Below are 22,878 nucleotides of genomic sequence, written 5' to 3'. Positions count from 1 at the left end.
GAGCATGCCCCCCAAGGCTTAAGACGACGAAGATGACAGCACAGGAAAAAGTCAAACGCGAACCTGCTCACTAGAGAGCTAGAGAGAGAGAGAGAGAGAGAGCGAGAGACCAAGTAAAGACCGAGGAACGACGGAACTAAGGGTAGTGGCGGCTGTAAGGGGTTTGTAACCCTTCTCTCACCCTGCTAGCCTCTTGAGACCTTGGTTTAATGGTTACCCAACTATGAACTACCATCTAGATGATAAGGAATAGTTGAATCCTTGAAGATGAATGCGTCACAGTGACACATTGGATGAGTAGAATTGTCATTCTATCAAAAGGGTTCATTGGGTTGCTGGGACATTTCAGGGGAAGCAAAGGGATATTGTACCCTTAACAAAGTGTAAGCGACTGATTTTTCCAAACATCGCGTCAAGTATTAACCAATCGTTAGAAAGGATTAAAACGGTGAGTGACCTTTAAAGGCCAAAGATTTCATAGCAAAGGAAAAGCGGTCGCGTCCGGACAGTGCCTAAACACCATTTCCCTTAAAAGAGGTTTGGAGGATTACATGCAAAAACTCCAAGGTAAGCGGAAGAGTGGTCGCGTTTACCCTGTAAAGTGTTGCCCTTTGTCACCCCTGACGCCCTGACTCATCCTGAATAGGACCTGATACCAGGAGGCCAGGATACGCCAGTCTCCTTGTACTCTCCAACCACTCGACTACCACTCACCAAGTTAGTAAAGAACCTTGACCCAAACCAACTAGTACAGTTAGCACAGTAACAAACTACTGTCTATCCTTTCATCCATCATCCATTCATCCCCCTCCCCCCGTCCCCCCCGTCCCCACCGACTTCCTTCCTTCATACCCCGTAAACCCCTCCTTCCCTCATTCTATCCTCTCCTCTTGACATTGCTCTGTGCTTCCCTTCACACCACCTCTACACCACGCCCACACGCATCCCCCCCCCCCCCCCTTTTCCTCTCATCAACTCGTGTCTCTTGTGATCATCACCTCATCCGCGCCACTTGGTCACGCTCACCTCATCAATCAACACACCAGCGAATACAACTCACCCCGGCTCGTACCCTGTGGCGGCGCCGCACAACACTCAACACTCTCACCGTATACCACAAAGACGCGCTAGTTCGGAATCAATCGACACTGTCCACCAAACACTTGAATTCATTCAACGTCGACCGACATCTCTTGTCTTGTTGCTTGTTCACTCCTGCATTTCCACTCAGCAACTTTGTCTCTTGTATTCGTCGCAGTGACTACCTTCACGGCGCGCACTGCCCGCGAGCATCCACTATCGTTGCCAGTTTCTGGTGAACGCGCCCCTCTCCCACCCTCCCACCCTCCCCCTTTCCCTCAACCCCCCCTCTAGGATGGCAACAGCAGTCCAACATCGCCCGTCGGGGTCGCGCCGCGCATCCGCCGGCGCCGCCGCTGGGCCTTCTCCCGCGACCAACCGCCTCTCGGCCATGTCTGGAAACAGCGGAACGCGCGAGGCAGACGCCAAAATGATCGGGCAATGGAAGATTGGTCGCACCATTGGCAAGGGCTCCTCAGGTAAGCAAGCGATCCCAGCCGAATTCCCCACCTGTTGGTAGTCGCCAACGACTAACACTGCACAGGCCGCGTCAAGATTGCAAAGCATGCATCGACTGACCAGTACGCGGCCGTCAAGATTGTCCCAAAGGGTTTGATCATGTCGTCGCGGTTAAGCATGAGCGATGCAGGCCCCAAGGCTGAGAAACTGTTGCTCGGCATTGAGCGTGAGATTGTCATCATGAAGCTCATCGACCATCCCAACGTCCTGTCGCTCTACGATGTGTGGGAGACGAACGACGACCTGTGAGTGACAGCCAGCCACCCGAAATTGGCAGCAATGACAGAGTGATCGTCCCTGGACTTGCAAATCGGGCGACAGCTACCGAGACACCCTGACTGACGCACAGTTACCTCGTTATGGAATACGTTCCAGGCGGTGAACTGTTCGACTACCTCGTTCGCAAGGGCCGTCTGCCACAGCATGAGGCTCTGCACTACTTCCAGCAGATCTGCTATGCTGTCGACTACTGCCATCGGTTCAACATTTGCCATCGCGACCTCAAGCCTGAAAACTTGCTGCTTGACCAGCACAAGAACATCAAGGTCGCAGACTTTGGCATGGCGGCGTGGCAGGCAGACGAAAACTTGCTCGAAACATCGTGCGGAAGCCCACACTACGCATCTCCAGAGATTGTGGCTGGCAAGTCGTACAACGGAACAGCGAGTGACATCTGGTCATGTGGCATTATTCTTTTCGCTCTCTTAACTGGTCGCTTGCCGTTTGACGATGACAACATCCGCACTCTCCTACAGAAGGTGAAGACGGGCCAGTTTGACATGCCCACCGACATCGACGTTCAGGCCCGCGACCTCCTTTCCCGTATGCTCGAGAAGGAACCCGAGCTGCGCATCACCATGGCCGAGATCATGGCGCACCCGTTCTTCCGCTCCCGTGCGCCCCGTCTCATGGGTGGGCGTCAGATGCCAGTCCCTCCATCACTCGATGTTATGGCTCGGCCTGTTCGTGCCCAGGACATTGACGTCGACCTCATGTGCAACCTCAAGACGCTTTGGCACGCGATGAGTGAGGAGGAGATTTACCAGTCACTGTTGAGCAAGGAGAAGACGTGGGAGAAGGCAGTCTACCACCTCCTTGTCCAGTACCGCAGCCGCCACCTCGAGCAGTACAACATGGACACGGACAGCGACGATGAGGACCGCATTGCAGCACCACGGCCACACGGGAGGTCATCTATGCCCGTACCTTCGCCTCCTCTCCCTGCTCCGCCACCCAAGCACCGCAAAGTTGCCGTCCCGTCGCCTCCCACGACGCGACGCAAGCCGGTTCCCTTGGCAGACAACGAGGCAGTCCAGAACCGTGCTACACCACCTCCACGGCCCAGTGGGCCCACGCCCAAGAAGGCTGCGAACGGCATGGTTATCGACTCGCCTGCTTCTCGCACCCCGTCGAAGCTTAACCCACGGTCACAAGTTGCGCACCCCGCCGGTCCTCGAGCTATCCGTGGTGGCGGGGCCACGTCGCCTTTAAACCCCAATGCTCCTCACATCACGCTTCACGAGGCGACTCCGGTCAAGGATATTGTCACGCAGCAGGACGCGCCGGAGCGGGCGTACGGACATGGGCGTTCCAGATCCGTTGACCAGAGCCAGGGCAACGTGTATGGGCATGCTCGCTCTCGATCAGACCACGTTCGGTCACCGGTCATGGCCATGTCGCCGGTGCTCTCGGGTCACCACTCGCCAGCGGGACACGAAGTGACGTTACCACCCCTGTCTCCACCCCAGGGTCTGGACCAGAGCTTGCAGTCGTTCCTTAACGACCTGACAGAGCGTGTCAACTCGATGGGTATCCGCGAGTCAACCGCGTCTAGTAACTCGGAGCATGCGCAGTTCCAGGGTGCCGAGTTCCAGGCAGCCCTTGCCTTCATGGCTCAACAGTCACCTGTCATGGAGGACCCCACGCAGATGTCTTCACGCAGAGCAGAGTTTCCACCATCTCCGCAGCCCGATGAGGTGGGCCAGTTCGCCGATGCCGACGACGATGACACGTCGGCTGACAACATGTCGATATACTCGGCGTCGACTTCCGTGCACCGGTATGCTGCGCCCTCACCAGTGCCGAGTGTGCGGTCATCCGTTGGCCCAATGCACGCCCCGCGCAACCACCACACCCGAAGCGGACCACCTCCCGTGTCTGGTCGGTGGAGCCAAGCTTCGGGTAGTTACCGTAACAGGTCGATCTCGAGCAGGCCCGAATCCCCAGCGATGCTCTCGCCCGCTGTCTACTCGACTGGCTTTGACTCCCACTCGCACCCTCCTCTCCCAGCCGTTCCGGCGTCGGCTCTGCGTGCTGAGCGGTCTGCCCCGCGCCCACCACCAAAGGCGTCACGCTCGGCGCCGCCACGGCCTGCAGGCGGTCCTCCACGGGCTGTGGACAACGTCTTGGACCGAGAAATGGGCGAGCTTCGTGTCAAGTCGACCCTTGGCCGCGAGGACTCATACGCCATTGTCGAGCTCCCTAACGAGGCGGACGACGGAGTGGAGAGCACCTGGGGCAGTGCCCATCGCTCGGGCTTCGGCACCCACCGCGCTGCCGACGGCTTTGGCATGCTGAAGAAGAGAAAGAAGATGTCGGCTGAGCCTGTGTCGTCACAGCCGCTTCCCGACTCGATGGCCAAGCGGTCGTGGTTCAACAACCTCTTCTCGTTCAAGCCGGCGTCGTGCGAGATACTTGTCAACAGCCGCGACGTCAAGGAGGGGTTGAAGCGCTGCAGGCGTGTGCTGGAGGCCCAGGGTGTCAGAATCGTCGAGACCCAGTTCCAGCAGCGAGGCCTGCGCTGCAAGGTTGCCGAGGTCAAAACGATCAACGGCGACACAATCAAGGGTGTGCGATTCCGCATCGAGTTTGAGCGCGTTTACGTCGCGTCCGGGACCCGCGGCAGCTCCCAGTTCATGACCAAAGCGGTGCTCACGCTGGAGAAGGGTGCCCAGTCGACCTTCCGTGCTGCGTTCAACCGCCTGCAAAAGGCACTCGAGAACGAGGTGCAACAGGCCTCGCCGCCCTTGGAGACTGGCACCAAGTTTGCGTTCCATGCCTCGATGCCGCGTGCGGCGACGAAGAACCGCCCATCGCTCAAGGACGCCAACTTACATTACCCTGTAGTGGCGCCGCAGCACCGCAGTGCGCCCAACACGCCACAATTTGCGACGTTTGCGCCTGAGATTCAAGCGTACCGCCGCCCGCAGGCACAGGCAATCCGGTACTAGGTGGTGGACGCAGGCCCTTCATAACCCCTTCCTCACGTTGCATTCCAGCAATTTTCCATTAGCATACTGCGTTTGATCCAGACATTCACGCATCCATTCCCCCCCCCCCCCCCAATTATTTCATGACCATTAGGACCGGCCGCTGGGGCTTAGTTATGATCCCATGCCACGCGCGGAGTACATGTGTTTAGGTGTAAGCAGCAGAGCGATAGATCAGGACGATGCAGTGTGTTTGCCAATACGGGGAGGGTGGGGGAGGTAGCAGGAGTAGGAGCGAGTAGAAGGGAGGCCTAACGGCATCCAACAGGGTAAGTGATAATGAGGAGGGTCTTGATGAAAGCTATTCAAGGGGTGAATCAAAGGGACTTGTGCATTTGAGACTGTCGATCCCTCTGGCCCTCTCCCGTCTCCGAAGAAAAAAAAAAAAAGGTCAGTCACGGTCAGTCACCTCATTTACAGGTATAGTACCTCCACATGACCGACCTCCACCGAACTCGACCTCATTTACTCCCGCGTCGTCATCCAACTTTGTTGGTGGCGACAAAGTTGAACCAGACTACCAAACCAACAACTCTGGCATCAACAGCGTCACAACTAACAGAATCACCCTGGATCGTGACAATGGATGGTCCCTCAACCTCGCGCGCCTTCCCCCTCCCATTAATCAGCGAGGACACGCTGCATTACGTCCTCCACCCAGCTTCCGCATCTTCCGAGGCCGACCTCGCTGCCCTGGCAACCCTCATCTCCACGCGGGTCGCGAGCCTCCTTCCCAAACCCTGGCTGTGGAACAAGGACCCATGGGAACTCAAGGCGGTCCCCAGCGAAGGGAAACTCGAGGGCCTTATGCGTGTCGGCGATGCAGTCGATGACGAGTGGCTCGTCGTCTGGCTATTGCGCGAGGTGTCGCGAACATGGCCGGAACTCGTCGTGTCCATCCGGGATAGCGATGGCGAGTTCCTGCTTATTGAGGCGGCGAATGTTCTGCCGGGGTGGGTGACGCCCGAGAACGCCGAGAACAGGGTGAGTGTAAGCCCGGCTGTGACTCATTTCCGGTTGAGAGATGTTTTGACGCTGATCCCAGCTATGGCTGTGCGCGGGACACCTCAACCTCCTTCCGCTTAGCGTGGTGTCGTCCTCACGCCCACATCAGATCGCGGATGATCAATACGACGATAGTGGGCGCGCGATCGACGCTGATGCATGGATTAACCAGGCTGATGCCGTGGCGGCTGTGCGGACTGGCAAGTATCGGGCACCGGAGATCGAGGCCGCTGTGTGGGAGAGGATTGCTTGGTGAGTCGATCAGGACGCCAGGCAGTCACTGGTTTGTGCCAGCCAATACGCCAGACTCGGGCGTGGTTCAAGCCGAAGATAGGTTTCTGAGCTTGCACACGACTACCGACATACTCCGCTTTGTGCTCGGCTGACATCAGCTATCCCGAAGCGCTGAAGACCCACCAGCACCGTACCAACGCGTACCTCCCCGTGCCCATCGCCCGGGCACTCCACTCGGACCCGGAGCTCATCCAGCGCGCCGTCGAGGGCTTCTACGTGCGCGACCCGGCACAACTGAGGGTACGTTCGCTTATCCTGTGTAGTCCTGTGACAGCTAACGACAGGCTGCCTCGCGGATGACACATTTCCCACCGTCTCCGGCCATGCTGTCTTCTGTGCTCATGACCCGCGCTGCGTACGCTCAGCTACAAGGTCAGGTGTTCCACCCTCCGCGAGTATTCGGGCCAGAGTGGCATGTACGCGAAGACCAGGGACCTGATGAGCGCCGCTGGCGCGACCTCGGCGTCAAGATGGCCACGGGGTTCGAGATCATGTACCGCGAGGGCGGGCGGAAGGGGCGGACGGCAGACACGACGGCTTCCCCCGAGGGCCTGAAGGATGAGCCAGGGTATGCGAGGTACATTGACGACCTGCAGCGTGCAGGGTACTTTGGCGAGGAAGTACGAGGGAGCGCGCGATGGAAGGAGCGCGAGGTTGAGGCAGCCAAGGGCTGGGTCGCAGTCTGGTCGGAAGAGTGAGCTTTCATATGAAATAGTGACAAAGCTGACAACAGCACGACTCAGCAGCGGCCGTCGTTTGCGTACCTTGTCGACAAAGCCATCGATGCGACCAAGCCTGAGGACATCTCTCCGCCCGCGGACGAAGACAGCGAGGCGTGGCTCGAGGTCGATCCTGCGGAGCTCGACGCGATGCTGAACCGCGCGGCAGGTCGACAGGCGCCTAGTGGCGACATGGAGATTGGCGAAGAGCATGGGCGAGCACTCAAGAACCTTGCAGGCCAGCTCGAGGCATTCGTTGGTGGCGAGGGCGACCTGGAGGGAGCACGGTTCGCCGACGAGCTGAGCGACGAGGACATGGACTCTGACTCGGAAGAAGAGGAGGCCGCACCAACGGCAGAAGAGCGTGAGGAGCGCATGCGCAACCTCGTTCCCGCGTTGCCTGAGGGCGAGTGGGGCGCGCGTGGCGCAGACGGCAAGGCGACTGCCGAGGCGGAAGATGACGATGTCGAGATGGCGCCACCCCCAGCAAAGGGCACTGTGGCAGGCACGGCGTTTGGCGACTCGCTCCTCCCGCCCCAGATGCGCGCACCTCGCTTCGAGGCGGTACACTATGATGGCGTTGAGAGTGACAGCTCTGACGAAGAAGACCTCCCGCCGCAGGGCACGCTTGGGCGCCACATCTCGGAGATGAAGTGGGGCGACGCGCCACGGAAGGAGGCGATGATCGAGGAGATCGACGACGACGACAACGATGGGGATGAGGAGGACCGCAAGGATCGGGAGCGGAAAAAAGCGCTCACATTCGACGATGACATTGACGAGCAGATGCGTCGGCGAGTGTGGGGCGGCGACGACGAGGAGGATGAGGAGGACGAGATGGAGGATATCAAGGAGGGCCAGCGCAGGACAGAGGACCGCGACGGGCCGGACGAGGACGAGTTCCTGCGCTTTGCGCGCGACGCGCTCGGGATCGACGCCGACGCGTGGGACAACATCCTGGCACAGCGGCGGGCACGGGGAGGCAAGTCGAGGTTATTTGGATGGAACGAGCTGACCACAGCGTTCGTCCCCGGATCAGCTGCTCTGCGTCCATCGGCTACCAAATCCAAGTCTGCGGATGCGGCCCCAAAACCCGACCCGTCGCTCAACTCGTTTGAGAGCATGATGGCGGCGATGGATAACGAGCTGGCTCGACATCACGCTGCAGAGGAGGTTCCGACACTGGGTGGACCGGTGTTTACGAAGCCTGCGGGCGCTGGGGCTGCGTTGAAGAAGAAGAAGAAGGGCAAGGGCAAGAGCAAGGGCAAGGGCAAGATGCCGACAGTGTCGTTTGCCGACGAGGACGAGCCTGGGCCAGACGAGGGGCGTTATAAGAATATCGCATCGCTCCCACGGCCAGACGAGATCGACGACATGTCAGACGACGCGCTCGCGGCCATGGACGCAGAGTTGCGCGCTGCGCTCAAGGAGAGCGGCGCAGACGACGAGCCTGAGGGCATGGACGATGACGCGCGCCGCGAGTACGGCATGGTGCGCGATCTGCTGGAGAGTTATGCGGCGCAGGGTGGACAGGCGGGAGTTGTGGGCAACCTGGTGGGCCGGTTGGGGGAAGCTGCAAAGGTACAGGAGGGGAAGAAAAAGTGATGCAATGTGCATCGCTGGCCCACGCAACCAGAGCTCGCTTGACTGCTGCTCAAACTCACTCTCACCTCACCTTTACCCTCACTTCTTACTCTATCCATGTCTTTAACTTCTATTAATACGGGTTGGGCTCACTGCTGAGGTGACCATTCGGAGCTACAAGCTACAATGCGATACAGTGTTTTTAGTTGCCGTTGAAGTAGGCGACGAGGAAGGGGTTGACAACCTCACGGCCGGGCCAGATCTTGGGCAGGTGCTGGGCGTGCGAGAGGGCCGTGTCGTCACAATCCATGCACAGACACTCCTCGTGCCACTCAAGCCCGGCCACCTCATGCACGACGTAGGCCATGTTCCAGCGGTGCTCCTCAAAGTCGGCGGGCACGTCGTTCTGGGTAAGGAAGGGAGGGAGCGGGCCACCAGGGCGCGTCCAGGGAGGGCGCACACGTGTGATGCCGGGCACGGGGGAGGGGAGTTCGGCGTACGGCGTGCCGATGAGGCGAGGCGGGATGGGGATGGTGATGCCAGTGCTGGTGTTGGTGCTAGTGTGGGTTGTGGTGACAGGCGAGGTGGGGTGCGAAGGGGGCTGGTACACGGGCGAAGAGGGGTGAGAAGGGGGCTGGTACACGGGCGAAGAGGGGTGAGAAGGGGGCTGGTACACGGGCGAAGAGGGGTGAGACGATGGCTGGAAGAACGGCGAGGTGGATTGCGAAGCCGAAGGCGGCTGATACACGGGAGAAGTCGGCTGCGAGGAAGGTTGGTAGAAGGGCGAAGTGGCCATCGTGGCCGAGGTCTTTGGCGGCGTACACACCTCAGCTTGAACCTTGCTCACTGCGGTGTGGACGCAAGCCGACTCTGCGGCGGCAATGATGCCACGGCGGATGGTCCCCGTCCATGTCGGGTGGTCCTTGCGGAGGAGACAAGCCTCGACTGACAGCAGGCGTGCCGCACCGGCTGTGCTGGATTCGCCGGCGCAAGCCGTCCACTCGTCGCGGGTGATGGCAACGTTGGTGGCGGCACGGTTGATGCCGCGCGAGGCGAGGAGGGTGCGAAGGGCTGGCTCGGGCGGCTGCATCCATGCCGTCGGCGCCGCAGACGCCGTGGAGGGTGATGGGGCTGGCGAGCGCGTCAAGCGCTCCCTGGGAACGGTCGTGCGCGGAGGAGTCATGTAGGGGTTCCAGAGGGTGGGACTGGAGAGGTTGGTCGAGGTGGAGGCATCGACGGCCTTCTTGACGGTCACGACGTCGAGCAAGGCGGTGGCGCGGTTGCGCATAGCCGTGGGGGCGGGCTTGCCCGACCAGCCCCAACGGCGGTTGCGCTTATAGCCCAGCGAGAGCTTGGGCGAGGTGATTTTGACCTTCATGATGGTGGGTGGGTGATGTCAAGTTGAGAGTTGGGAGGTTGGTGTAGTGGGAAACGAGTGGAGGTTGGGCGTAGGCCTTTGTGGGGTGGACTTGTTGGTTAGGGAGGAAAGAGGTAGACGAGTTGATATTGTTGTTGCTATTGTATAGAAGGGAGCGAAGATGAAGCGAGGAGTGAGTGGCGAGGCATTGGGGGTCGAGTGAGTCCTCTATATAGTGAGATGAATTGCATGATTCTAGTGATTGAGTCGGGTTTGGTTGTGTTGAAAGTGTTGCAAATGTCAGATACCATTCATTGTCGAAGAAGAAGAGAACAGGCACGGCGCGGTGGCGGAGGCACGGGCGTGTGTGCGTGGTGGTGGACGGTTCCGTTCCGCAGCGAACAGAGGACCAAGGGGGTCCAAAGGTATCTGAGCTGTGCTGTATGAGTGATGTGCACAATCAAGCTAGGATCTAGTCAAGTGAAGCGATGCGAGTGATGGTGCTGGAACCAGATTTGGACGACAAGCGATAGTCAGAGTGAGGGGAATGGTGGTCCGTTGTGAACGGAGCGGAGGTTTGAGGTGGTGGTGGTAGGAGGGGGGTCTTCCGGCTTCGCTCGCCCTCGCTCGATTGACACTGTCTGGCGCTGTTGGTAGCTGAACGTGTCCTGACATATCTGACATATGGAAGAGGATAGAATGCGCGTGGTTGTCTAGGTGTCTAGGTGTCTAGGTGTGTGGCAAATTCGCCACCGAGTGAGACCTAATTGACCAAAACCCCACACACGACACAGTCTCCGACTGGAACCCGACTCACTGTACGAGGATAAAACAATTGGCAGCATGGCTCCCAAGAGACTTGCAAAATTGCAATGTACCTATAGATGCATGCCCGCGGAACATGAGGGTATGTGTACAATTGTACAATGCAGCAGATGGTGCCTGGTGTGCGCACGACCGTGGCCATGCGTTTACAGTATCATGCAAACGGTCTGACCAGGTAACGTGGCCAGGAGTCAACACACCAATGAGCCACGGCTCCAGAAACGCACAGCTATACCACATGACATGCAGGTATACGAGATTATCCATTCCCGCCAGGGGAGGCTTTGGTCCTCGTCATTCGGGCCGAGTCATAATCGCGAAGTAACTGGTGGTTCTGCAGGGATTGGTGGGCCGTGCTCTTTGGATATGGTAGTCAGACATTGCGCCTGGTGTCGAGACGCATTATATAGTACAAGGTGTCCTGTGGAAATGGTGCAGGCAGATGGCGTATGACAAGGTTGTCAAGGTTGAGGTTTCCGGCTGCCGCTTAGATCGATGAGCGACGCAGCTCGACCTCCTGCAGCACACCGCCGCGCACTTTGAACCCCCTTCTCTTCTTCTGAACACGCTGGCCGGTCATGTAGCCGCTCGAGCCGCTGCGGCTGCGGCTGCGGCTGGCGCGCACGTCGGCGATCAGGTCGTCATCACACGCGTCGCTGTCGCTCGCCAACTCCTCGGACGCGTCCATCTCACTCTCGCGCTCCCACTCCTCGTAAAGGTCGGGCTCGTTATCGTCCTGTCCATCCTTTATCTCGTAGTAGTGGGGCCGCTGGTCGTGCTCGTCGCGCTTGGAAGACGTAGGTAGTTCGTCGTCTCCATCGTAGCCGTCGTCAATGTTGCACAAGCACGACCATTCGGCGGAGATGGGGTCCGACATCGGAGCACATGGCTCGCCCAGCGACGCCTGGTGCTCATAGTGGCACAGGTAATTATGAAGCGAGTCCAGGAACAGCGGGCAGAACAGCGAGTGCCCGTAGGCCTTGACGTTGTCGGTCATCGTCTCGTCGCTGTCCATGTCGGAGTAGTCGATACTCTGGGAATCACTGAGAGCGGTGGCAGCGTCAGAGACAGCAAGTGGCTGGTTCTCCTTGTCCGAGGCGCCGCACTCCTCGTTGTCACTGTCGCCGTCGTCGGGGCCAACGAAATAAGGGCTGTTGGAGGCCCGCGCGCGCTGGATAGCCGCGGCTGAGCGGGAGCGCACAAACAGCTCGTCGGGCGACTCGTCGGGCGACTCGTCATCCGACTCGTCCTGCTCCAACTTGCGCTTGGCCGCAGCGACCGAGGGGGAGTATGTGAGGAGCCCGTCCTCGTCCGCCGACTTGTCCATCCCGTCCTCCTCCTCGATCTTGGGCCGAACCGCGCGCGACTTGTACGGGGTGTCTCGAAAGGGAGCGGGCGAGTTAGACGCGTGCAAAGAGGATTCGCTCAGGCTGCTCGAGGACTTGCGCTTGGTCGGTGGCGAGCTCGGAAGGGGGGAGAGGGTGCTTGCCATGCGGCTGTAAGACATGGTGTGGGAGCTCGTTCCAAATGGAGTCGAGGCCTTGTCGGGCGACTGGAAGGGGTTGGCCATGCTGTCCTCCTTGAAGTGGTTGCGCCGGGGGACGTACTCGGGCCGGCTGGCGGAGGGGGGCGGCACTACGGTGGGCGTCTTGGGCGCGCGGGCTACGGAGAGGCGCTCCAGAAACTTGTTGGGGGACGTAATGGTCCCGCGGTACTCGCGGACGTGGGTAGGCGTGAGAGGCTCCACCCTGTTGCTGATGAAGGCAGGCGTCAAGTAAGGATTGTTTGCGAATGGATTATAAGGCTGGTTCTGGTCCGGGAAGGGGGCTGGGATTAGCGATGATGGGGATGAGGGCCGGGAAGAAGGGAAGATGGGAATGTGGAGACGTGGGAGAGGAGGACGTACCAGCCGGCGCGGGAAAGTGGCCTGTGAGTGCGTCTCGGGGCTGGTCGAAGAAAGGATTTGAGAAACCCTTGTCACCGCTGACGGACTCGCTGTTGTCGTCGCTGTTGCAGTCAGGCAGTTTCTCGTCCTCCTCGTGCATGCCGAGCTCAGGTTCGCTGAGGACGGCGCCAATATTGGGGATGTCGCAGTAGCGGTGGCCGGTTGTGGGATCCGAATGAGAACAAATACGGACGGGCACCGGGCCAGGGGCTGGGGCTGGTCCTGGCTGGGAGGCAGCGTCAAAGGCTGGATTGGAGGAGACGCCGCACCTCATAATGGTGGCTGAGGTGGCGAAATGGAATTGATGGGAGTGGATAGAGGTGCGTTGCGAGGAGGGGAGGTGTTTGGAGAAAGCTCTGGGTATGGGAAGCTGTGAGGAGGAGAGCGAATAGGCGAGGGAACACGAGCGGATAACGTTGGAGAAATGGGAGGATGGAGCTGTGCAAGAGGAGGAGTGTTTGAGTGACGCAGACAAGATATGAGGAGTGCAGAGACAGCGAGATGGACGAGGAGAGGAGTGGTACTGTGGCGCTATTTATCAGTCCGTCTGGCTCCTATGGGAATGATGCCAGCAGGAGAGAGAAGGCCAGGACAGTTGGGGACTTGACGAGAGTGTGAACGCACAATCAGGGCGAGACGTACGGGTACATGATTATGAGGATCGGCTCATTGATCTCTTGGCCGTGTGAACAAATGATGAGGTGAGAACCAGGGCCTTTGTTGATACCAGTGATGGACCCATCACCGTTGTTCTCCGCCTTCCCGCCACTAGCGGGGCTATGGCAGGGTGAGCCGTGAGTGATGTGAGCATATTGCGGGCGGCGAATATCGTCCATGGACTCTGACGCAGCTGGTTCACTCAGTGACGGTCAGCATGCCTGTCTGTGTAGGCTGTGCCCTCCTCGCTGCTTGACTTCTTGCATTGATTGTCAGCGGTGTAGCCCCGCATCACAACTGCGACAGTGGACATTGGGTACGCATGCTGGCCTACTCGACCTTGCCGTTCTTGAGCCAGTGGTCGAGGAACGACAGGGAGTGCTTCGGCTGGTCCATCGGGACCATGTGGCCCGCACCCCAGATCTTGAGGAACGTGAGCTTGCCGTGGCCCTTGTATTCGCCAGCGTGCTTGCCGTCGACGTCCCACTTCTTGTACTCTGCCGCGTTGTACTTGTCCTTGCCTGTCCACTCGAGCGCCTCCATCCACATCTCGTTGCCGATGTAGTTGCAGATAAAGTCCAGCGTACCGACATAGTTGAGCACTGCGACGCCGCGCTCAAGCAGCTGCGAAACGTACAGCCACGTCTGGCCAGATGCGTCAAGCGTAGCCGCGAACGCGTTCCCAACGCCATAATCACACGAGTCCCACTGGCCCTCCTTCTCCACGCCGAGGTACTTGCGCACGTCCGGCAGGTTCAGATACGTCCCGATCTTCTTGGTCTCGGGGTAACACAGGCTGTCGGACAGCTCCTCGAGCGTGCACGGCTTGGAGACGTCGTAAGGGTTCACACCGGCGTACAGGAACGACGAACCGATCGTCTGAGCGCAGTAGCCGGCCGCAATGGAGCATGAAGTGGCGTCGTGCGACTCGATGCAGTCCTTCTTGAGCATCTTCTTGCAACGCGGGAGGCTCTCAGCCATCTCGATACACTTGCCGATGTTCTGGACTGTGTGGTTCAGGTCGGCATGCACCGTGCACTGGTACGGGAAGTACGACTCGGTTGTGGTGTACGAGTCTGTCGTCAGCACCGCTAGCATGGGGCTATTCACTGGTGATGCCGTTGCCGATCATGATGCTCTTGAGGTTGATGGGCTCCTTGCCCTGTGCGACGAGCATCTGGTTCTGGTCGTAGACAGCCGACGCAAACACCGGGAGGTAGCGGCCACCGTACGACTCGCCAGCCATGTGGAACTCGCGCCCGCGGAACTCCTTGAACGTGTCGAACCAGATGTCGATGAACGCAGCAATGTCCTGGCCAGCCTCCTCCGCGGTACCAACGACCTGTCCGTTGCGTGCCTGCGAGAAGCCGACGTTGACGGGCTCGTCGACGAAGAAGATGTTGGCGTGCTCGTTCCACGAGTACGGGTTGGGCTTGGTGTCGTTGACAGTCTTCGGGTTGTCGGCGACCGTGCAGGGACCCAACTCCATGAACAAGCCGATCGCTGACGAGCATCCCGGCCCGCCGTTGATCCACATGATTACTGGATCCTCCTTCGGGTTGCCGCGCGACTCGAAGAAGTAGAAGAACAGGTCCTTGCCTCCCCCGACGTCGAGGTAACTGGTGTGAATGACGTTGGGGTGATGGTGTGCATTGGTAGCGAGCGAGCTATACCATCGCCAGCACCACGGACAACTCACCCAGTGAACGACTTGACGTCGGGGTCGCACCACCCCTCAGTGCTCTTGATGCGCACCATGTGGTCCTGTTGTCAGCCTCGCCGCTGAGATGACTTGTCGGTCATGCAATTTGGCATCCAGAGCCACTCGGACTTCCATCAAGCCTCCACTCACCGGGTGCATGGCCGAGGTGAGGGTGTAGTGCTCGTCGTTAGGGATCGAAGCCAACGTGATGTCGCTAGCGGGGGTGAGAACGCTCTCGGGCGTCTCGGCGAGCATGTCGCCCGCGAGGACGAACACGTCCCCGGGGGTCGTGGGGAGGCGGAACGCCGCGACGAGCGGGAGAAGGGATACGAGGTGGGCGAGCTTCATCCTGCGATGGATGATGGGAAAGGAGGAGACGAGGATACAAGGGGAGACAAAGGTTATTTAAGGCCGATGGTCTGAGTTAGAAGGATAGAGGGCCCATGCGGTCGCGTTCGGACGTCACCGATATGATATATTGATCGATACTGAACAATAGGTGCCTGATTTCTGCATTCATGACGCGTTTTAACGTAACCTCAATGATCCCATATGCCGTATGGAATGAGGGAATGAGTAAATGAGCAAACTCCAACTCTGACATGCATCCCATATCCTTATGTTTGTGGATCAGAGCTCGATTCAGATCGAGATTTGTAGGAGTGAAAGAGCTAAACGTCTGCGGGGTCTATTGTATACATGACGTGAACCCACTTGTCCGAAGCAGACGGCAGACGGCGCCACCCAGGGTCCATCAAGTCACAATTGTCAACAAATCGCGCCTGTCTTTACCTTTGTCAAACCCGCCAAGTCTCATTTACTCAAAACACGCCTTGTCTCGCCGTTACGCAAACTCGCGTCGCCGTTTCCACATAATCCTGTCTCCTCAGCTTCGACCTCGACATCAAGAACGTCAAACCTTAGTCAGCCACATTGCATCCCTCCCCTTCTTCCCCTCCACCTCTCCTGGCCCCTCGCACCTCGCACCTCGCACCAACATGCCACCAGAAACAGACATTGACGCCATCCACACGTTGTGGCGTGAAGCTGCCCGATCTGACCGCTTGACGGATGAGCAACGCGCCTGCCTCCTCGACGCAGAGTGTCTTAACCTCATCGATCCACGAAAGCGTACGTGATATCTCCTTTTGGTCGAGCTGTTTGTCCGTTCGCAGCCAGGCTCGACCAGACTCTGTAGGCTGTGCCTCTCAGCTATGCCGTCTCTCGAACCGGCTGACATCAGCCGCACCACCCGAGAGCCCAGGTCCCAAAGCCCACTCAGTCGCAATCTTCGTGACCCACGTGCCCGTCGACAAGTCGTCCGCCGACTCGGCCCTCTCCCCGACCCTCGCCTTAATCCCCGAGTCACCTCCCTCATCACCAACTCACTTTGCAACGCGGGTACAACCCACCAAATCCCACGCCGAGGAGACCAAAGAGAAGCTCCGGCCACGATCATTACCCGCCGGGCCTAAGAAGGTGCAGTTTTCTTTACCCGCAGGGATGCGTCCACCATCTCCACCCTCTCCAACACGCTCTGAACCGGAGAAGGACGACGCAGTTAGTCGATTCCGAGATCGACTGCGTACCGGGCCGTCATAGGCTTGCGCACTGGGTTGTGGAGAGCTTGAGCAGTGAACAGCCGGCATGACCTTTTGGGTTTCGAGATAGTAACTGTAATGTACTACCATACATGTGCGCCAAGGTACCTGTACCCGTGCGTGGGCACGGCTTGACTGATCCATGAGCAGGTCAAGGGTTGTCCTACTTCCTCGCGATCGTGCACAGTCCCCAAAACTTCAGTGGCGAGGCAACTGATCCAAAAACGAATGACCACAGACAGGATCGAACTGCCGACCTTTGCATTACTGATATCCACTGGGTATTAGTACAATGCTCTAACCAGCTGAGCTATGCGGCCGATTGATTACGTAAGTGAATTTCCCTCCCCACCTACATCCGTAACGGAGGTTATGTCTTAGCTCAACGCGTCACTGCGATAAGGAGATATGCATATGCACAGATTCGCTGCGCCACCAGCATAGGCCGGCATTCACAAAAAGGGATGAGGTGATTGTCTGCTCCTATGCACCAGGGCTGAGACTCGCAATCACCTCGCTGTGGCAGCTGCACCGTTTGCGTACACCCCCTCCAGCATGTCGGCAGTGCTCATCCATACCTCCATAGCTATCCATAACCTGCACCAGCATAGCGTGTTGACCCCAAGACAAATACCCCCGCGGTTGGGCCCACGTGAGTGTGACGTCTGAAGGCTGTGGCTCGGAACGAGCACCCGAGGTTATTGACACGGCGCGTGGGCGCAGGCACGTCACGAACTGCACACGTTCCCACCCAGTCAAGCCAGCAAGCCATGCTTGCCACCCAGCTCTCGCTCTTAAGCACATGGGCTCAGTCAGGTAGAGTTCACATTCACCCACTCACTCAACATGCCCGCATCTGACAGTCTTGGTGAGTTCCTCTATCATGTCCCAACCCGCTTCCGCTCCTCCGTTTCCCCCCTCCCCATCCTCCCCCTTCTCCCTACCTGCTATCTCCTATACCACCTACCCACCTTCCCGCCGCCCAGCTAACCCAGCCCCACCCCTAACCTCCCAAGCCGAGAAGGACGTCGTCAAGTCCTTTGGAGGATGGACTGCCTTCTGCCTTGCGTACGGCTGTAAGCCCTGGGACTCGGAGTCCAACGAGGAAGCCAAGGCTATTCTCCACAGTCTTGCGACCGAGGAGGAGAGGGGGCGGCCTACGTTTGCTTATGGGACGTCGCCTTAGCGGAGCCACGTAGCAAGGCGTAGCAGTAACCAAGTGGCGTGGCCTAGCCGGTATAGGGTTGGTTCGCCGAGTGATGGTGAGTGTAGCGGTAGACTGACGGCTGATTCACAGACGGACGTTGTAGATGAGTTAGGATGTATCGTGATAACCACGCACACTGAGCGCCTCATGTCAGGTCGGGTGCAGATCCTGTCGTGCTGGCACAAGGCAAATATCTCCCCTATAACCATTGCTACCTACCTTCCGCGGCTCTACGCAATGTGCGCACATAATACTACTCGCAGCGGCACGCCTCAGCCACCCAAGTCCTTAGTGGTGCAATCTCTCTTCGCTCCCAGCCTCAAAGAGGGCTGGCCGGCCGGCGCCCGGGTTAAGGACGCCGGTCCGCGAGCGGTAGGTCAGTATGCCCGGCTGTCATTCAATTAATTGAATGGAGCAGCAGCATCCTGCATGCTCGCATAGTCTACCTACTACTGCGGCGCTCTTTTCAGCGGCTTGATCGACCTCTCACCGCCTGTGCCGAAACTGAACCCGGAGCTGGGAGCGGGGGAGGGCGCACCAAAGGAGAAGCCCGAGCCGGGAGTTGGAGAGGGGTTGGAGGAGGAAGAGCCGAAACTGAAGCCCGAGGCACTGGGTGCGGGTGCAGAGCCGAAGCTGAATGTCGGCTTGTCACTTGAAGAGGGTGCGGGGCTCGCGGGATTGCCGAATGAGAAGGGCCCCGCAGCGGGCGCTGCGGCCGTGGGTGTGGACGATGCACCGAAGGAGAAGCTCGACTTCGGCGCCGACGGCGCACCGAAGGAGAAGTCTGAGCTGCTGGCGGAGGAGGGTGCAGCAGGAGCGGTCGTGGAGGGTGCACCGAAGGAGAAACCGGACTTGCCAGCACCCAACGCAGGCGTCTCGGCGGGTGCAGTGGGGATGGTGGGCGACGCACTAAAGGAGAAGCCGGACTTGCCGGCGCCGAGAGCGGGTGTCTCGGCTGGTGCGGAGGTCGAAGATGCGGAGGCGGAAGGAGCGCCAAAGGAGAAGCTCGCCTTGGGCTTGCCAGCCGCAGCGCTGGAGAAGCTGGACTTGCCAAGCGGTGAGGCCGCGACGGGCTTGGAGGGAGCGCCAAAGGAGAAGCGGTCAGAGCCGGTGCCGAGGGCTGGAGTCTCCGCCACCGCAGAGGACAAAGGCTTGCCGAAGGAGAAGCCGCCGCTACCTGCACCAAGAGATGGGGTATCCACTGGCGCGGCGGGGCCAGAAGGTTTACCAAAGGAGAAGCTGCCGCTACCAGCACCAAGAGATGGAGTCTCCACTGGCGCGGCGGGGCCAGAAGGTTTACCAAAGGAGAAGCTGCCGCTACCAGCGCCGAGAGATGGAGTCTCTACTGACGCGGCGGGGCCGGAAGGTTTACCGAAGGAGAAGCCGCCAGAGCCGGCGCCGAGGGCTGGAGTCTCCGCCGGCGCAGCGGTGGACGGTTTGGCGAAGGAGAAGCCGGGGCCGGCGCCAAGAGATGGTGTCTCGGCCGGCGCGGAGGCGGGAGGGGTGCCGAAGGAGAAATCCTTGGCTGGCTTGACCGTCTCTGTCTTCGCCGGTGCGGCGGACGGCGTGTCAAATGAAAAGGGCTTTGCGTCAGGCTTAGTTGTCAATGGAGACGCGGAGGACGGCGTGCCGAAGGAGAATGAAGTGTCCTTCTTCGACTCATTCGCTGATGCGCTGAACGAGAAAGGCGCGGCGTCCTTCTTCTCGCTCGCGTTGGATGAGGTGTCTAACGAGAACGGTTTTGGCGTCTCCTTCGCGTCAGGTTTTGGGGCGGCGAGGTCAAACGAAAATGGTTTCGCGCTCTTCTTGTCCTCCTTCTTCTCGGACGCAGGAGTGGACGCCGGGCTGATGGTTGAGCTGAACGAGAATGGTTTGGTGGGTGTATCCTTCGGTGACTCCTTCTCCTCGGGCACAGCGCTGACCTTGAGCGGTGAGCTTGTGGTTGGCGCGGAGAAGCTAAAAGACGCCGGCACCTTGCCCTTGCCCTTCTCCTCGGCCGTGAAGCGCTTCTCGTCTGGAGCGGCCGTCGACGCTGCGAGAGGCGCCGGCTGGACCGGCGAGCTCGACTTGCCGAGCTTGGCGAGCAGCTCGTCGTGCCGGCGGGTGCGGCCCGCTTCGCTGAGTTGTCGGCGAGGGGCGGGCGAGCCGATGCGCGAGAGGCTCGGCGACATGATGAAAGGTGAGTCGGGTCTCGATGGCGGCCGGCTCCGGATACCAATACGTCCCGTTGCGCGTGGCGCCGCCTTGGGGTTACTGTTCTTGAGTTCTGCGGGCGAAGAAGGCTCAGGCGACTCCTCTTGCCCCTGCCAAGTTAAACGCCCGTCCCTCTTGAGCGCGTTGTACACGTCCTCGGCGACCCACACGCGCACGCTCTCGAACGCGTCCGTGCGCGCGTCTGGGTGCTCGCTGTCGCGCGGCATTTTGTACTTGCGGGACGGGACGCGTATATCGGCTTGCCGGTACTCGACGTGGGAAGTGACGAGCCACTTGACGCCTGCCGCATCGGTACGTCGTGACGCAGTCGCAAGGTCGGGAACATCGGTGCCGTAAACGGGAAGGTCGTCCGGCGCACTGACGTTGTGCAGCTTGGCGGGCGTGAGGGGCTTGGGTCCTGGCGTCGCGCTCATGCCAGGCGTGACGGTCTTGGATGGCGTAGTCGTCGCGAGCTCTTCCGTGTCCATGCGCTCAATCTTAACCTCGGGTTCGGTCTCACTCTCATCCGTGTCCATCTCTTCGTGCATCTCCTCGTCCTCGCTCTCGCGAGACATCGAGCCGGACACGGAACCGCGACGACGTTTGCGCGGTTCCTCGTCATCGTCGTGTGGGCGCTTGTTGCCCTTGTCGGGTTCGCCGTCAAGGGCCATCTCGCTGTTGTCTGAGTCAATCTCGTCCATCTCCTCGTCGACGGTTGGCACGTGCTTCGGCTGGCGCAAGCGCGTCTTCCGTCGCGTGGCGCGGTCGTCATGCTCCTCCTCATCCTCGTCGGACGAGTCGCCGCGGCCGCGCTTCTGTGCCACGGGTTTGCGAATAGACGGTTGGCGCTGCCGTGCACCAGATGGCCGGCGAGTGGTGTGGGCGGCATGGAGGGGAAACGGGCGGGCTGGGGACGCGTTTTGCGCGGGACGCTGGCGTGGGGTCTCGATCTCGGGTGAGCCGGTGCCATCGACGACCTGATGGCGGCTGACGCGCCGCGGCGTCAGCTCGCCAGTGGACTGCATCCTCCGCAGCTGGCCGACAATGCGGTGGCCCCATTCGTCGACCTCGTTCCGCTTCTCCTCGAGCCGCAACTTCTCAGCTGCCTCGGCCTCGGTGCGCGCCTTAGTTTCGGCACTATCGCGTGCCTCCTCTCGTAACCGCAGCTCGGCAGCTGGGCGCGCAACGAGCCAAGGACGTGTGTCATTGTCAGGGATACCTGCGCGGCGGCGCTGGTCACTGACGTTAGCTTTGATCAGCGAACAAAGGAAGCATAAAGCACAAGTGTGGTCAATCTCCTAGACCCGAGACAATGGGCCCTTGAGACAAAGAGCGGCGCCATTAGAACCAAATACGCGTCACTCACAGCCTGTGCCGCGCTATCTGGCGGTTGAGACGCCACCGCCTCCCGAGCGCCTTGTAAGCGACGAAGCCAGCCACCATGAGGGCCGGCGCGAGCCACGGGTAGGCCCAGCATAGCTTGACGAATGACACGAGGGACGACATGGTGTCTGGCACCCTCTTGTGACCCGGGAGTCGCGGTGTTGTAGATGTGAAGTATGGGATGCTGTTCAACAACAGGGGAGGAAGGCCTCTGAAATTCCAGTGGTCCGTGATTCCTCACGAGTTGGTGGTGGCAACGGAACCAAAGCGGAGGTGTTGCCACGTGCCGGATTTGTCTCACTATTCTAATGGATGCTTAATGGTTCAATACCAATTCACTTTCGCTGCAACTTGAGTCTCCACCAACGTCCCAACGTCCCAGCATCCAATCTCGTGTTTCCAGTCAATTTCATAGCCTAAAGTACACTATGGTACAGAACGAATCGGATGGTAATCTATCTATGAGCCAGGGGCGCAGTCGCGCTACAGGCGCGCCCGAGCCTTATCCTAGTGACGCATGGCCGAGCCAATCTTGGACTTCCAGTTTGGGGCGCGCTCAAAGCCGTTGCGGCCCATCTGGTAGTCGGTGATGGCCTCAATAACCCCCTGGCGCGAGTTGCAGACAAAGGGCCCGTGCTGGACCGTCGTGTTGTCTAGGAGAGGCTCGCCGGCGATGAGGACGAGGCGGGTCTCCTCGGTCGTGCCCTCGGGGCGGGTGAGGAGGACACCGTTCTGGCCGGACTCGGCAGACAGCACGACAGTGTTGTACTTGTCGACGGGGGTAGCCTCCTCTCCGACCTGGAGACTGCCGGTGATGATGTAGGCGAAGCCGGTCCAACCCTCGGGGAGGGCCTGGAAGACGGACGCGCCAGGCTTGGTGAGCTTAACGTCCATAAACCAGCATCCACCGACGGGGCGGACAAAGCCAGTGACACCGTGGCTCTCGCCCGAGATGACAGTAATGTCGACGCCGTCCGAAGGCTGGACACTGTCAATGTCGGCGGCCTTCTTCTCCTGGTAGCTCGGCTCGATCATCTTCTTGTCGGCCGGCAGGTCGATCCAGAGCTGGAGAGCCTCGGCGGGGACGCGCTTGGACGGGTCCTCATCGAACAGCGGCATCTCGGAGTGGACGATGCCGCGGCCGGCCGTCATCCACTGGACGTCTCCGGGAAGGAGCTTGCCAGCGGAACCGGTAAAGTCCTCGTGCTGCATCATGCCGCTAAGGACGTAGGTGACGGTGCTCTGGCCGCGGTGGGGGTGGTCGGGGAAGCCCGATCCCTCCTGGATGGCGGCGTGGTCAAGCATGAGGAAGGGCGTGAGGTTGCGGAGGCTGGAGGTGCCGATCGAGCGGCGAACTGTGGCGCCAACGCCCTCGGGCGTCTCACGGGCGTAGACGACCTGGGCGGGAGTACGGGTAGTTTGGTTGCTGGTCATTGCTGCAGAGGTGGTGAGGGTTGCGATGAGAAAGCGCTTGAGGTTGTGGGTTGTAAGGTTGCGTCGGCAGACGTTATGGAGCATGAGATTGTAGAGAGTTGACA

At 59.6% G+C, this 22,878-nt stretch overlaps 9 protein-coding genes across 9 annotated transcripts; 4 read left to right on the top strand and 5 right to left on the bottom strand.

Annotated features, from left to right (window-relative positions):
* Positions 1–1,375: 1,375 nt before the first annotated feature.
* Positions 1,376–4,829, top strand: GIN4 (uncharacterized protein; the record flags this gene model as incomplete). Its single annotated transcript, XM_060602503.1, has 3 exons — positions 1,376–1,559; positions 1,625–1,844; positions 1,949–4,829. The coding sequence occupies 3 exons, from the start codon at positions 1,376–1,378 to the stop codon at positions 4,827–4,829; spliced, it is 3,285 nt and encodes a 1,094-aa protein (XP_060458890.1).
* Positions 4,830–5,450: 621 nt separating this feature from the next.
* CcaverHIS019_0600830 (uncharacterized protein) lies at positions 5,451–8,491 on the top strand (the record flags this gene model as incomplete). Its single annotated transcript, XM_060602502.1, has 6 exons — positions 5,451–5,852; positions 5,914–6,125; positions 6,266–6,407; positions 6,452–6,861; positions 6,901–7,868; positions 7,908–8,491. The coding sequence occupies 6 exons, from the start codon at positions 5,451–5,453 to the stop codon at positions 8,489–8,491; spliced, it is 2,718 nt and encodes a 905-aa protein (XP_060458889.1).
* Positions 8,492–8,672: 181 nt separating this feature from the next.
* On the bottom strand, positions 8,673–9,848 carry CcaverHIS019_0600820 (uncharacterized protein; the record flags this gene model as incomplete). Its single annotated transcript, XM_060602501.1, has 1 exon — positions 8,673–9,848. One exon carries the CDS (start codon positions 9,846–9,848, stop codon positions 8,673–8,675), a length of 1,176 nt encoding a protein of 391 aa, XP_060458888.1.
* A 1,291-nt stretch (positions 9,849–11,139) lies between these two features.
* On the bottom strand, positions 11,140–12,871 carry CcaverHIS019_0600810 (uncharacterized protein; the record flags this gene model as incomplete). Its single annotated transcript, XM_060602499.1, has 2 exons — positions 11,140–12,479; positions 12,559–12,871. The coding sequence occupies 2 exons, from the start codon at positions 12,869–12,871 to the stop codon at positions 11,140–11,142; spliced, it is 1,653 nt and encodes a 550-aa protein (XP_060458887.1).
* Positions 12,872–13,584: 713 nt separating this feature from the next.
* On the bottom strand, positions 13,585–15,304 carry CcaverHIS019_0600800 (uncharacterized protein; the record flags this gene model as incomplete). The annotated part of the gene is made up of 4 exons (XM_060602498.1): positions 13,585–14,330; positions 14,365–14,873; positions 14,954–15,018; positions 15,107–15,304. The coding sequence occupies 4 exons, from the start codon at positions 15,302–15,304 to the stop codon at positions 13,585–13,587; spliced, it is 1,518 nt and encodes a 505-aa protein (XP_060458886.1).
* A 650-nt stretch (positions 15,305–15,954) lies between these two features.
* CcaverHIS019_0600790 (uncharacterized protein) lies at positions 15,955–16,558 on the top strand (the record flags this gene model as incomplete). Its single annotated transcript, XM_060602497.1, has 2 exons — positions 15,955–16,087; positions 16,200–16,558. The coding sequence occupies 2 exons, from the start codon at positions 15,955–15,957 to the stop codon at positions 16,556–16,558; spliced, it is 492 nt and encodes a 163-aa protein (XP_060458885.1).
* Positions 16,559–17,403: 845 nt separating this feature from the next.
* On the top strand, positions 17,404–17,743 carry CcaverHIS019_0600780 (uncharacterized protein; the record flags this gene model as incomplete). The annotated part of the gene is made up of 2 exons (XM_060602496.1): positions 17,404–17,425; positions 17,553–17,743. The coding sequence occupies 2 exons, from the start codon at positions 17,404–17,406 to the stop codon at positions 17,741–17,743; spliced, it is 213 nt and encodes a 70-aa protein (XP_060458884.1).
* A 470-nt stretch (positions 17,744–18,213) lies between these two features.
* Positions 18,214–21,463, bottom strand: CcaverHIS019_0600770 (uncharacterized protein; the record flags this gene model as incomplete). Its single annotated transcript, XM_060602495.1, has 2 exons — positions 18,214–21,196; positions 21,324–21,463. The coding sequence occupies 2 exons, from the start codon at positions 21,461–21,463 to the stop codon at positions 18,214–18,216; spliced, it is 3,123 nt and encodes a 1,040-aa protein (XP_060458883.1).
* A 384-nt stretch (positions 21,464–21,847) lies between these two features.
* PRN1 (uncharacterized protein) lies at positions 21,848–22,774 on the bottom strand (the record flags this gene model as incomplete). Its single annotated transcript, XM_060602494.1, has 1 exon — positions 21,848–22,774. One exon carries the CDS (start codon positions 22,772–22,774, stop codon positions 21,848–21,850), a length of 927 nt encoding a protein of 308 aa, XP_060458882.1.
* Positions 22,775–22,878: the final 104 nt, after the last annotated feature.

The sequence above is a fragment of the Cutaneotrichosporon cavernicola genome, assembly GCF_030864355.1.
Source record: "Cutaneotrichosporon cavernicola HIS019 DNA, chromosome: 6".
NCBI classification, from domain to species: domain Eukaryota; kingdom Fungi; phylum Basidiomycota; class Tremellomycetes; order Trichosporonales; family Trichosporonaceae; genus Cutaneotrichosporon; species Cutaneotrichosporon cavernicola.
Note: the sequence above shows the minus strand (reverse complement) of the source record. Positions and strands in the feature narration are given on the sequence as shown.